The sequence below is a fragment of the Macadamia integrifolia genome, chromosome 11, assembly GCF_013358625.1.
Source record: "Macadamia integrifolia cultivar HAES 741 chromosome 11, SCU_Mint_v3, whole genome shotgun sequence".
NCBI classification, from domain to species: domain Eukaryota; kingdom Viridiplantae; phylum Streptophyta; class Magnoliopsida; order Proteales; family Proteaceae; genus Macadamia; species Macadamia integrifolia.
This window is the reverse complement of record NC_056567.1, coordinates 1694246-1707674: the sequence shown is the minus strand read 5'-3', so window position 1 is coordinate 1707674 and position 13429 is coordinate 1694246. Positions and strand designations below refer to the sequence as shown.

General features: G+C 38.9%; 1 protein-coding gene across 3 annotated transcripts; it reads right to left on the bottom strand.

The window, feature by feature from the left end:
• Window positions 1-210: 210 nt before the first annotated feature.
• On the bottom strand, window positions 211-13213 carry LOC122093663. Of its 3 annotated transcripts, XM_042664047.1 has the most exons (5): window positions 13094-13213; window positions 12508-12644; window positions 4558-4793; window positions 3589-4336; window positions 211-2619 (listed from the first exon to the last, which is right to left on the bottom strand). In XM_042664047.1, exons 3-5 carry the CDS (start codon window positions 4789-4791, stop codon window positions 422-424), a joined length of 3180 nt encoding a protein of 1059 aa, XP_042519981.1. In that variant the 5' UTR covers window positions 4792-4793; window positions 12508-12644; window positions 13094-13213; the 3' UTR covers window positions 211-421. The 3 variants fall into 3 exon arrangements, with proteins under 3 accessions (XP_042519981.1, XP_042519980.1, XP_042519979.1); XM_042664046.1 differs by lacking the exon at window positions 13094-13213 and having other exon boundaries at window positions 4558-4803; window positions 12508-13081; XM_042664045.1 differs by lacking the exon at window positions 13094-13213 and having other exon boundaries at window positions 12508-13081.
• Between the last annotated feature and the right edge of the window lie 216 nt (window positions 13214-13429).

Here is a 13429-nt window from a genome sequence, read left to right as displayed (position 1 = left end):
AAGAATGTTTGGCCAAATTCCGATCCTGCCTGTTTGTTTCGATAAATTCAGACAGTAGGAGTGTTATCCGAGATGATCAATTGGTCTTCCTTTAACCAAAGAAAAAAAGACGAGAATATGTAGAGGGGCTTTATTTCCAAACCATTCACAAGCACAGACCAATCCTACAAGATCCAAACCCCACTGCCGCCTGGAGAATGTATGCATATCTTAGAAGAATAATGCGACATTATTTATGAATTATAAAGTTGTTTAACTCAAAAACACAATTAAACAACGGCACCCAAATTGGGGCTCAAAGACATGTACAAGGAAGCAATTCCCATGGCTCCTACCAATCTCACCCCAAAGCCATAGAAACAAACTGCCGACTCCCCAACTAAATAACCTCTATAAAATTCTCAAATCACAAAGCCTCTTTCTATACTGCGGTTAAAGAAGGAAGAGAAGGAGGATTACCAGCTGGACATCTCTGTCGCCGGGGCCGTCTAGGTGTCTTCCCCCACCCTGTTAGGTTCCTCTCTTCCAGCCCCACTTCACTACTAATAAGTGGTTGCACTGGAGGTGGGCAGACATTGCTTGCTTCCGGCATGGGAACAGGACCCTTTGAACGCCTTCTCCCCCTTGCCCATCCATTTCTAGCAGCATTCCTCCTTGCCAACCCCGTCTGCCAAGGTTGACCTGTAGCACGCATCAGCCCTCCAATTGTTTGAAGATCTTCCGTCACCTCATGCCTTGAGAGAGAAGCAAGACCTGGTAAGATGTCCCTCTGGAAGTCCCTTCGCTGCCTTCCCCTTCTCCCATGGCCCTTTCGAGGTCGAGTGGGCTTTGAAATGGAAACTGTTTCCTCCACATTCTCTAGAGCCTGGGGCCTACACCAGTACTCTTCCACCTTGGTCTCAGTCAGCTTCAACGTCATGCACTCAAAGTAATCAACCCCCTCAAAGGATGACTCATTATGATCACAACCATCCTCATCCCTCGAAGTTACCCTGACCTCACTCTCAAGATCACCCATGTTTGAAGTAACCACTTCTGCAAACCAATATAAGGAATCTCTAAGATAAGATTCTGGTTGTTGACAAGTGAAGCACTCCAACTGAATCTGAATAGTAGATGATGCAATGGAGACTAGAGCCCCTGCAGCTATTCTGGCAAGTTCTTCATGAGGCTCTCCAGCTCCATGTTGTGATGACTGGACAAGTTCCTCAGGTTGGTTTCCTATACAGATGTCCCATGCAGGAGGAATGTCCTCCTCAGTATCAGGCACTGGAAGGGCCTCCAAGTCTATCTCAACCGCAATCTTCACTTTGTCTCTTGGAACAGAAGACTCCGGTGGAATCTCTTCTTCATTTGTACAGGTATTCAAATTAATGTGATTCCTAGAGCTAGTACAGCTATTATCCAGTCCCTTCTTTACAATCCTATCATCTGTAGTTAACTTCTTTCCTGAGTCCTGCAATGGAGGATCAAGAGACAAGTCAATATGAACTATTCCCAACTTCTTCCAACTATTCTCAGTCTCTTGAACCGCAGATGAATAATGACGGGACTTGGTTGGGGAGCTAAGCAAAGAAGACGACCGGTTGCTGGAAATGTGAGCCTTTTCAAAAATGGGAATCCCAAGTATCTTCTTCTCGCTTGAAAAAACAGGTTCAGTTTTATTAGGCCCAACATCATGATGACATGAAGCTGACATGAGATTCTGAATAAAATTTAGACTAGGACTGCTTCCAGTTTCACTTTTATTCAAAGACTGCTGCGGATGTTCTTTTAAGAAGCCCAACCCCAACTGAGATGAACTTCGCTTTCCTCCAGCAGGACCATCATTGCTAGCTGGTTTTGCTCCGAGCCAAGGCAATCCCCCAGGTTGAACCTCATGTTTCCCCCTTCCATCAATGGCAAGATCTTGTTGGGGAACCACCCCATCTTGGAAGCCATTTTGAAGTGCCACATTCAGATTCATATCCTTTGCAAACTTCACATCCATGCACTCCGGACCCTTAAGATACTTTTCAGCATAATGGTTTTCACAATGTTTAGCAGATGAAATATTGCCGTCGCCACAGTTGAGATAATCAAACCCAGACTTAGGGAAGTTAATGTGTTTGGACTCCAACCGGGACACCTGGTAAAACCCATTTTGCTGCGATACTTCACCACCAAAACTAGGGTTCAATCTTAAATTTCTATCAAGACTCCATTTATCTCCAATAATCCCAGAGCCTTGGATAGACACGTTGGAGCTCCTACTTGACACAATGCATGGGAGTGCTTGAACCGCTACCGCATTCTGGCTCAGGCAACTCATTGCCTTTCTACAGGATGAAACAGATGGTGATCGGGACGCATCAAACTGATTGATGATTGGATATTGAAAAGGAACATGGGAAGCCACCACTGATCCAGGATAGTTATTAGCAGGGCTATTTCTTTCAGAGATTTCTGCAGTACAACTTGCCCTTTCTCTCCATGGCTCTCTTGAAATCTGATCAGATCGGAGAAATGCTGGAAGTTCATGTGATCTCTTAAGGTCAACCTGTACTGGTTCAGATAGTGTAGGAAATTTTTCTGGACTGAAACTCTGAGATAAAGAACTGAGGCTACTTCTACTTTGCCCTGTAAAGAGAGGTACAGCAACATGAGATCCTGTCAATAAAATAAATAAAAAGAAGTAGAGAAGATAAAAATTAAGAAAAATCCTACAAAAAGTTTTCTTCCCTTTGTTATTGTGTGTGTACGAGTGTTTCTAGTAACATCTTTTAAATAAAGGACAAAATCACCTCAAAGGTTAAAGCCTGCTAAATTTTCGGCTTAGTGATCCTCTGAACTAGCCTATTAACTTGTGAGGAATGAAGTACTGAACTAACAGTGGACCGTTCCTAAAGAGAAAACCTGGATGGAGTAGTATAGTTACATAGACAGCTATGGTGGCAGTATAAAATAGGTCGACATCTTCCATCATCTGGCAACCCTTTACAGCATGACAACTTTGGCCTAATACCCTCTGCCACATGGCAAAAAGGGTTCCAAAAAAAAAAAAAAGAAGGCACTGTCTGTCACTAATAGGTGAAAAGTAGAATACATAGTAAGACACCATATATAAGGCCATTATAGAGGTTCACCTACATACCACCTAGCATCATAGCCTGAAATGTCCAAAATGAAATATTCCCATGGACAGACAAGAATACATATAAAATCCTTGCACACAGACAAAATGCAGTATTGAAGGTGAAAAGGAAATAACTTCCTCAACAATTATATAAACAGCCTAATCCACAAACTAGGAATAAGGCAAGAACACTTTCCTGACTAATCATTATCACCTAATTCTTTGGGAATTATCAGAGCCCATTATCAGGTATGTTTTGGAATCCACATTTCTCTACTACTTTTGTCTCATTCTTTTATCTCTCTATCAGTTTGAAAATATAATCGCACACAAAATCAGTTAAAACCACAATGAAAAGGTTTGAAGGAAAATACACTTGTGCAACACCTCTAACTAAATTTACTACAAATGAAAATTTTTCAAAAGATCAAAGTAATGCAACACCTCTAACTAAATGGATGAAGAATCCTCACCAGCTTCAGGATTATAGGATAGCCATTCTGGTTTGTTTCCTTCACTCTCTAAAAGTAGAGTGCTTGAGCAGGTACCATTACACCTTCCCCTTTGGGAATTTTGGAATAATTCCCCTGGCAACCCAAGGATCCCTGAATTTGGTTTTCCAGGCAGAACACGCAGATGAACCTCTCCATTGGAGTTTAAGGGGCCCACAAAATCAACAGAAGCCGAAGATGTCGCTTCATCAACCTGGATGGGCTCATTCAAATCAGCCAATCCATCAGTGCTCCATAAACATGAATCAGCTCTCAAACTACATATTGTATCATTAGGGTTACCACCATTGCCAAGACACAACTTTACATCACTCTTGAGTGCAACACTATGATTAGAAAGTTTCTCTTCTTCAATCGGTTCCCCTTCTTCACTATCAATGTACTCATCAGCTGGAAGTTGGAGATCAATCCTTTTTCTTGGGAGCTTGGATACCTTTGAGCTGCCTCTATTTTGAGCTGGAAAAGGACATGCTTGCTTGTTATTTTCTTTTATAGAACTGAAAGCAGACTCAATGTTTTCAGTCCCTGAATCAGAGGGTCTTATTGTAAGGTTTTGCCACATCTTTTGGACAACTTCTGATGGCATTTGAGATGGAAAGGGACTTGATTGCATTGGCTCCATAGAAACCGTATATTTGTTGACTTCCTTTCTTTTAAGTTCATCCATCAAGTCTTGTTGAATCTTATAAAGACGGTGGAGTTCAAAGACCTGATAATAAATAAAAAAATTCTGATAAATTCAAGTGCTAAAGAAATTTGGTCAGTTCGACTTGGACACCATCATAAGTCCATCTGATCCACTTTAAAAATAAGAAAACCAGATGAAGTATATCCTAGGAACTCTACTCACTGAAATTTGAAGTCCAGTATCCAAAGAGGAATTGCAAGTCAATTTATTAGCTGAAAATGAAAAGTTGAAATCACACATACCTGATCCCGGAATATGGCTTCATGCTTAAGCATTGTCTGCTTCATCATTTCCTTATCATAACCCAAATATAGATCTGTAGAATGCCTCGGCAAGAAAGCATTGTAGTACTGTCCATTCTTCAAGGTTTCATCATCATAATATACAGGCCAGCTACCATTGTTAGCATCCACATTAAGGTCCCTCATGGAGTAATATTCTGGCATGTATCTCTTACAGTGTACTTTTGTTCCCATTCCTGGCAATTACTTAATAGAGAAGAGAAGAAGAAAATAAAGAGAGGATAAGAATTACTTTAGATTAAGCAAGAACACAATTAAGCACCAAGCTAAGAAAAGCAAAGAATAATATTTTCAGAAAAAAGGGATACTCTCATTTAAGGAAAAAAGGAATAATTTATTTTAAAAAAATAGAACCCTTAAAAGTATATTTTTCTTGCGAGAAACAATAGATCCATTCAAAATTATTACAAAGGCTTAACCTTGCAGATTGTCAAGAAGCATATTTTTCAAATGCCTGAACTATGCCCAGATGTACAGTATCATTTGCATATATATTATGTTATATACATATATATATATATGGGGAGAAAAGGCACCTGCCAGTCTAGCATTCCCACACCTAGACACAGCTGGGTGTGAAAAGACCCAGCTTCCCCTGTGTGTGGTGGGTATTTTCATGCCCAGCTGTGTCTGGGTGTGGGAACGCTATACTGGCAAGGTTCCCTTGCCTATATATATATATATATATATATAGAGAGAGAGAGAGGGGGGGGGGGGGGAGGGAAGGCGATATATGTTATGAAAGGATTTACTGTAATGAACCATGCACATACCAAAGTACTTCAAAGATACATCTAAAGGACATAACTAAGATTGCACCAAGTATGGTTACAAAACACCGCAAAAAACCATCTGAAACTTAACACCCTGTTGCAAATCTTTACCAAATGGATATCCTCATCACAATCATAAAGGCATATTTAAATACCCACATCTAATATGTCAAGCCCCATTTCATTGTTCCTTTAATTCCTTTTCCTTAACCCTTTTTAATTTAGAAGTAACATGCTAAAATTTGATATGTACATGTATGCATTAATTATTTATTTGCGTAGATATGAACATATACGCGATTCTGAAATTATTGCATTAGATGGTTCGAAGTAAAAGAAACAATAATTTTGGAGCCAATAGTGAGTGCTCATTACAGAAAACTACACGTCCTCATTGCAGCTAGACCTAGCATTTGAATCGAACAAGAACAAGCAGGAAATTTATCTAGTTATGATTGAACTAATCAGTCTGGAAGGCTTCTGAATTTCACCCATCCTAGAAGGCCTACCCATCCCAACCAGAGGTATGCTGGAGTTCACAACGAGCAGCACCATACGATGTCCATGACCAATCATATTCTGACATACCAGTAGGTACCAGAGGAGATAGTTCTGATTGTTACTGTATCCGTACAAAAGAGATGCGAACAAAGTGTTCGGATCATTGTGCAATATCCTAAAATTTTCCTAGTAGCATGAATTCCAGATTCTACCTTCCCATGTTAGGTCCAAGGTATTGTAACTAAAGTACTTCTCTTTCACTTATATAAATAGAGAACATAATGGATGCCAATAAAAATTGGCATGGCATGGACTGGACTGAGATGTGAGACCAGGCCTAGCACAGGATATAAAAGATTCAGGGCATGGGAGAGATATCTATATACATACTACATACAACTGTAAATCTATACATACCATAACAAACTAGTTAATAGCTTGACAACTAAAGATCTATTATCAACAGTTCAAACATGGTAAGTATTTCATATGATGCGATTATATATTCGAAGTGAGGATATAATCATTGTCTCCAATTTTGAATGAGAAAACAAATAGTAGGAAATGATAAGAACAGAATATAAAACATTTTGGTGTTTAATCTCGAAGAGAGGATAAATATAGTATTTATTTTGAATGACAGAGTATGCAAAGGATACGGATTAAATCAAATGAGGACAACATAATGCATGTACATGACTACTTTATATCTGTGGTATCTGTAAGAATATACTAAATCTGTAATCCAGCTTCTGCAAGAGAAAGAGGAGGAAAAAGTAGAAGACACGATGGAGAAGAGAGAGTGAGAACAAGGACCACGACAGATTCAGAAACCTAATAAGAGTAAGTCTAATTACAAAAACAGTAAAGCCTTTTGATTGATGGAGAAAAGTGAAAAATGTAAAAAGGGGTGGTAAACTTGCTCTTGTTTCTCACAAACTACCATAAATATGAGTATTTGGATAAGTGGGGTGGGAAACTTACTAGACAAGGTCATTTAATACAATAATTGTTGCCTGCTGATGTGGCACTTAACTTTTCCCACACCCCTCACTTCCAAAGTCCCACCAATTTAGGTAGGACTTCATGGAAAAGGTGTTTTGTGTCTATCTCTCTCCTCCTATTTCCTCTCTTTCAACAGAATCCCACCCCACTAAAAATGACATTTTCCATTATTTCCTTTCCTTCCCTTTCCTTGTCAATCCAACCCACAACATGTGGAACCCACCCTCACAAGTTTCCCACCCCTTTTTATCCTTCGAACAAACGGGGCCTAAATAACAAGATAAATAGCCTGTTTGACCAAATAATGCTATGTTGAACCAAGATCAAGTTAACGATTTGATTCAGCAGCAGCTCATACCAAACATGAATAGGCCAAACCGACCAACTTATAGGAGGCCATACCCAGACTGGATTGATACTGCATATGCCTTGCCTAGGGGTTACAAAGTGCCAAGGTAGGCTATCACGAAAGCAAGTTGGAGGAGCAGCAGTTTATTCAGTTGATCAAGAGCAAGACCCAGCCGCAGAAGCACCCACAGCATGGTGTGGTAGGAAACGAAGGCAAAGGAATAGGCTAAGGCGGCTAAAGCAAGGGCAAAGGCAGCACTCCCGGGCCTTTCACTCAGCCTCAACTAACGTAATAGGTGGCCAGCCCTTTGTCAAGGCCCAGGAATCCACTTGACATCTCAACGACACTCTATAGCTTGGAACAAGAAGAATAGATATTACCAACAGAACTAGTCCTGAACATATATATAGTGGTTGTAAACACTAGTGAGCACAAAGGACTTCATTAACGCAAGAACTCCAATCATCAACAGCAATAATAGAAAAAATTCTTCGTATTGAATAAATCCAGACAGCAACAAACAAAACAAGCGGCAGAAAATACCAACCGCAATCCAAAATATATAGCAGCAACATCATAAGCCCTTCTCAATAAAAGAAAGTAGTAATCCTCACAAAGACAAATAAAAGTGCAGCATAGGTCACTGCAAACCATTGGTAAATGCACAGCATAGATTGTCGCAAATCACTAATAAAAGTGCAGTACAGATTACTGCAAACCACTGATAAAAGTGCAGCATGGGTTGCTACGAACCACTGATAACAGCATAAGTTAGTTGTGAAGCACAAGTAATAGCATAAGGTTGCTGGGAACCTAACACAGCATCAACCTTATGAACCACATAAAAGAATCTTGTTGCTAAAAACTTAAGTATAACAATCTTCATAAAAAAAAATATTGTTGTTGAGGACACGAGCAGATGACCCGAACAAGTAAATAATAATAATCCTCAGCTGATGACTACACCAAATAATAATAATCTTCAAATACCAGATATGATAACCAATCTCCCTCTCACGTGGACGAATAATGCAGGGGAAAAACCAAAGGATAATCCATTGTCATATGGCAACAATAACCACCATCACGAAGGATGAGCAACACATAAATCCCATAGTCAAAAGCAGCCACAATATCATCAACAGGAGCAACGGGTCAGATCAAAGTTGATAAAGAACTCCAATGCAGGGCATAAACAGGCAGAATAGTATTAAATTAATAAACCAAAACCAGAAAGCCTGATGTCTCCCAAATTCTGGTAAAATGCTCTTTGCACACAATAATAATAATCCCTATAAGATTCAGTTGATCCAACAGCTGCATTACAATATATATATATATAGCACGCCCACCAAATTAGTGGGTTACCAACACAAGACAAAACTAATCCAATCAGGCAGATATTATGACCAAGTGTAGTGAACAGTCAAAACAAATATGACTACAAAAATTGGTGTGGCAATCCGACACTAGACTGCTAGGTATTCATATAAAGCACAGACACATAAATGTTGGGAACCAAGAGAAGTAATGTAATGGCAGAACAGTACAAAAGAACCAGAGGGGTGGCAAAACCCTATTTGGGTTCACTATGGGCCCACCAGGATACCAATTACCCAATTTACAAGGAAAGATCCAACATCCAATATAATTTAAACAATGTGTTGGAAGTAAGGGAAAATTTATAATAAACTGGAATTTACAATATGGTGGCAGTACCGTAATTGATCGGAAACTCAACTATTAGCCAAAGGAGAGTAATAACATGTGGGAGGGGTAGTCTTGGAACTAAAAACAAAATAAGAGTAAGAAATAATAAAGAGGAGAGGGAGGGGTAATCAAGTAACTACAGCAGGCAAATAAATATAAGGCCTTCATCTTCAACCTATGATAAGAATTAAGAACAGAAGAAGAACCAATGGTACCTTGGTCTCGCTTCAGATGAAGAACACCCCTTGTGTGGGCTCCTTCCAAGGAGGAAATTCAAGATCGATGGTACAAAGCCTAGAAAAGGTCGCAGATTTAGATCTCAGTGCAGAGAGAATATTAGGGCATTAGGCTACCAAACAAGGAGTGTTAGTTGCCTATAGCTAAGGAGACAAGCCCCAAATCTCATCCCAAACTGATGGAACACCAAGGAGTTCGAACTCAAGTTTTAGGGGCTCCCAGAAACAGAACACGATGGACAGTACTAAGAGGTCTGAAATCGAAATGAAGACAAAACAAGGAGAATGATCAGGAAAAAAAAAAAGGAGCTTGATAGCACATAACAAGATATTAAATATGTAAACCAGCTTCTACAAGAGAAAGAAGAGGAAGAAGACGATAGAGAAGAGAAAGCGAGAACAAGGACCACCATAGATTCAGAATAGTCTATCATGATGAAGTCTCAAACCTTTATAATATCAAGTCCTACTATGAGTTAAGTCTAATTACAAAAACAGTAAATCAACATTACCCCCTCAACTCAGCAAGGGCAAACTCCCCCTCACAACGCACTTTAACAATATGCATAGAAAACTGTGCCCCAGCTCAGATTGGAACTGGTTTTTCGTTCATAACAGACCTCAGGCCTAGGCCACCTATAATTCAGGTTGGGTGTACCACATAAAGTGGGCCAGACCACCCATTCCAACCCTCAAATACACATATTTTCCAACCTATTTTACTGAGCAGAAGGATCACACAATGATGAATCTTCAATGCCTAAAAGATCCCTCCACACCCCGCCAATAAGCATACCTCGAAGTGATAATAAGACTATCTTGGTCCAAAACCACAGGGAAGAATCAAAAAGAAAAATAGATCCAACTGTTGAGAGAATAGCGAAAATTTAAATCCCTCACAAACTGTACATTTAAAATCACCTTGGAACAAACATTGAAGAAGGTGGACCTTGGTACAGCAGTAAGGTCGCTCTGTTGTGACCAAGTGGTCACAGGTTTGAATCAAGAAACAACCTCTCTGTGAAGCGGGGGCAAGGCTGCGTACACTATGACCCTACCCAGACCCCACAGTGGTGGGAGCCTCGTTCACTGGGTACACCCTTTTTTTGGAAAAAACATCAAGTTAGTAGAAGCAATTGAATTTCATGACAAACATTTAAGTAAATAACTTTGAATTGGATACATAAATTGAAATATTAATCTTAGTACACTTTTGACAGGGTTTTGAATACTTAGCAGATAACAGATCTTTTACCATCCAGTGAAGTTCATTTTGATGGTATAGATCCAGCATAGTGTAACTGTGACTCTTTAATTGATTACTTCAAGAAAATTTTCAAAAACAAAGAGCAACCCAGTTCACAAGACTCCCGCTACTGCAGGGCTTGGAAGGGCGAGTGTACGCAGCCTTAACCACCTGGTTCGCAGAAGAGGTTGTTTCCAAGTTTTGAACCTGTGACCAATATGTTGCAATAGAGCAACTTAACCATTGTGCCACAGGCTCGCCCACTAAACTGAAAAAATGGTAGTCATAAAATTAAAAAAAAAAAAAAAAAAAAAACTGAAGTAATGGTAATAGTCATAAAAAGTCAGAACACTAAACTTTCCAAGTGCCTTTTAACAGGAAACTTGCTTTGTTGGGGGGCTTTTAAAGTATGTATAAGATTTGAATCATATTCAATAGTAACTTTCATCATAGTGTGTGTTTTGGAGGGGAGGATATGGAGAAACTTAAAATCATGCTTCAAGAAAAAGCATATTCTTGCATTAGATTTTATATGCCTTTTTAATCGTTGCCACATCCTTAAATACAAACCTACCTTAAACTTTCACATTAACGAATTCAAAATTAGAAAACATTGGAGTTCCCACCTTCCACAAAAACATTGAGGCCAAATCTACTATCTTAAAATAAGTTTTAGTTAAAAAGGTAGTATAACAGACAGTTTTGCACATAACCAATGCTAACAATGGTAAAAGAACAGATACTAAATGCAACTATGCCAGTTCATATAATTACAATGCAAATTTTGAATAGGACAGCTAGAAACTATCACATTAGATCATGAATAATTGAAACTTTCAACAGTAGATATAGCATATAAAAGCAGCTCCTCAAGGAATTTCAAAACGAAATTAAACGCAACAATTGAACACAATGAACTACATTAAGTGATCATATCTGCCTTCCCACTTCCAATATGAGGTGGGTGCCTACGCAGAATCAGCTAATCCAAACCTTGAATTTGCACCAGATAAGAAAATTATTGCCTTTAAGGTCTGAATAGCAGTTTATTTGATATATGATGATGCAATCAGCCATTGCCACCCAGAAACTGACACAAAGCCCAGCAAGTAACACAATCAACTATTCCTCCGGCATTTTTTCTTTTTCTTTTCTTTTCTTTTCTTCTTTTTTTTTTTTTTTTTTTTTTTTTTCTCTCTCTCTTGTTCTTTGAGTAAGCATATACAGTGCATATTAGATACCTCAAATAAAGAACATAGCCAACGAAAAACACAGAAGGATGAGTTCCTGCATATTGTGGATTAAGCATGTCCTCAAATAATCAATCAGAACAACCAGAACGTCAATGAAACGAAACAACAAACAAAATCAGAAAAAATAAACCTCTTTTAGGAGATAAAAGAAATCCTATAATTGGTTTCTAATGGAACTTCAATACAATCTCTCATTATCAACATTAACAAGAAGAAGAAACATTCGAATAATGCTTTCAGACACTTGAGCACTTAAAGAGATCGTCGCTGTTGTTATGTGCAATTTTTCTTTTTCTTTTTCTTTTTTTTTTTTTTTTGGGGGGGGGGGGGGGTTGTGGTTGGGGGGTGGTGGGGCGGAGAAGTCGAAGCCGCCACAGATAGGATCATGGTTCACGACATACTAGAACCACATGAATCCTATCAATCAGAGGAAGCAAAAATTATTTCTTTGTTTTTTCCTCTGGATATCAAGAAGGACGAAAATAAATTAGATCCCATGATTTATTTAGGAAAAGAAGAGGAAGAGAAAAAAAAAAAAAGACAAATCCAAACTGAAACAATCAAATCACCAGGCAACCCCATCAGCAAAGACCGCAGAAAGCAATAACATACCAATCAATGAACAGAGATTAGTGTGATAGATGAATGCAGAGAGACAAGTAGGCAATTAACCCAACCATCAACCAGAACAAAGTGAGACAGGAAGAAAAAACATAAATTCAATAAATAAAAACAATATCAAACGCGATCAACCAAACCACTAAAGTAGAACCCATCAAGTCCCAAAAAATCAAATCTTAGAAAGTTAAGAGATTACCTCAGACCCACATCCTACATCAACCCTCTTCGAAAATACGCTGCGGACTTAACAGGAACTCGACGACCCGACGACGACCAAGAAACCCAACTCTGTCCATGAAAATTCACAGTCTCCTCCTGACACTCGCAGCCCACCTGTAGCAAAATAAGAACCGGAACAACCCGAGGAATCACAGGTAGAAGAAAACAGAGCAGAAGGACTTGAAAAAAGAAAACAACGAAGTGGGTATTTCTGAAACGCCATTAGAGGATCTTAGATCGTCATCAGATAGATGGAAAGAAGGAGATTTCGATCTGCTGGGCCAGTCTCTGAAAGAAGAAGCGGAGAGAGATCCCAGATAAGAAATCTCCTTACAATCAAACGACCTTCTAAGAACAGTGACATAAAATTTGTCAACATCCGGTCTCGTTTTATTCTCTGCTTTTTCTTCTCCTCTTCTCTCCCTCTGATTTCTTATTATTTATTTATTTCTGGGTGTTCGAGGAAGTGAAAGAAATGGGTATTCTAGATTCTCTCCAACTTCCTTGCTTTTGGAACAAAATTTTTTAAAAACAAAATCTAAAAAAATAAAAATCAGACACACCTGCTTTTCTGCAACAACAACAAACTCAAACATCAAACAATCTCCAAAACCAGTTCTCTTTTTACATTAATTAATTAAGTATTACTGCTCAGATTTTTCCTTTTAAAGTAATTTTTTCCTTGTTTTTCAATTTGTTAAAGCAGAAGACAGTTGTGGGTCCCTTCACTGTGAGACAGATGGGGTTTCTAAGTTTCTTAAGGTTCTGCTGCCACATTACAAAATAACCCTCCCTATTCCCATAATTACAATGGCTGGATTGGGTTTTTTCTTTTGGAGATAGAGAATTACTAGTTTAGGATTGACGATCACAAATAATACAATGGGTAGGATAGGATA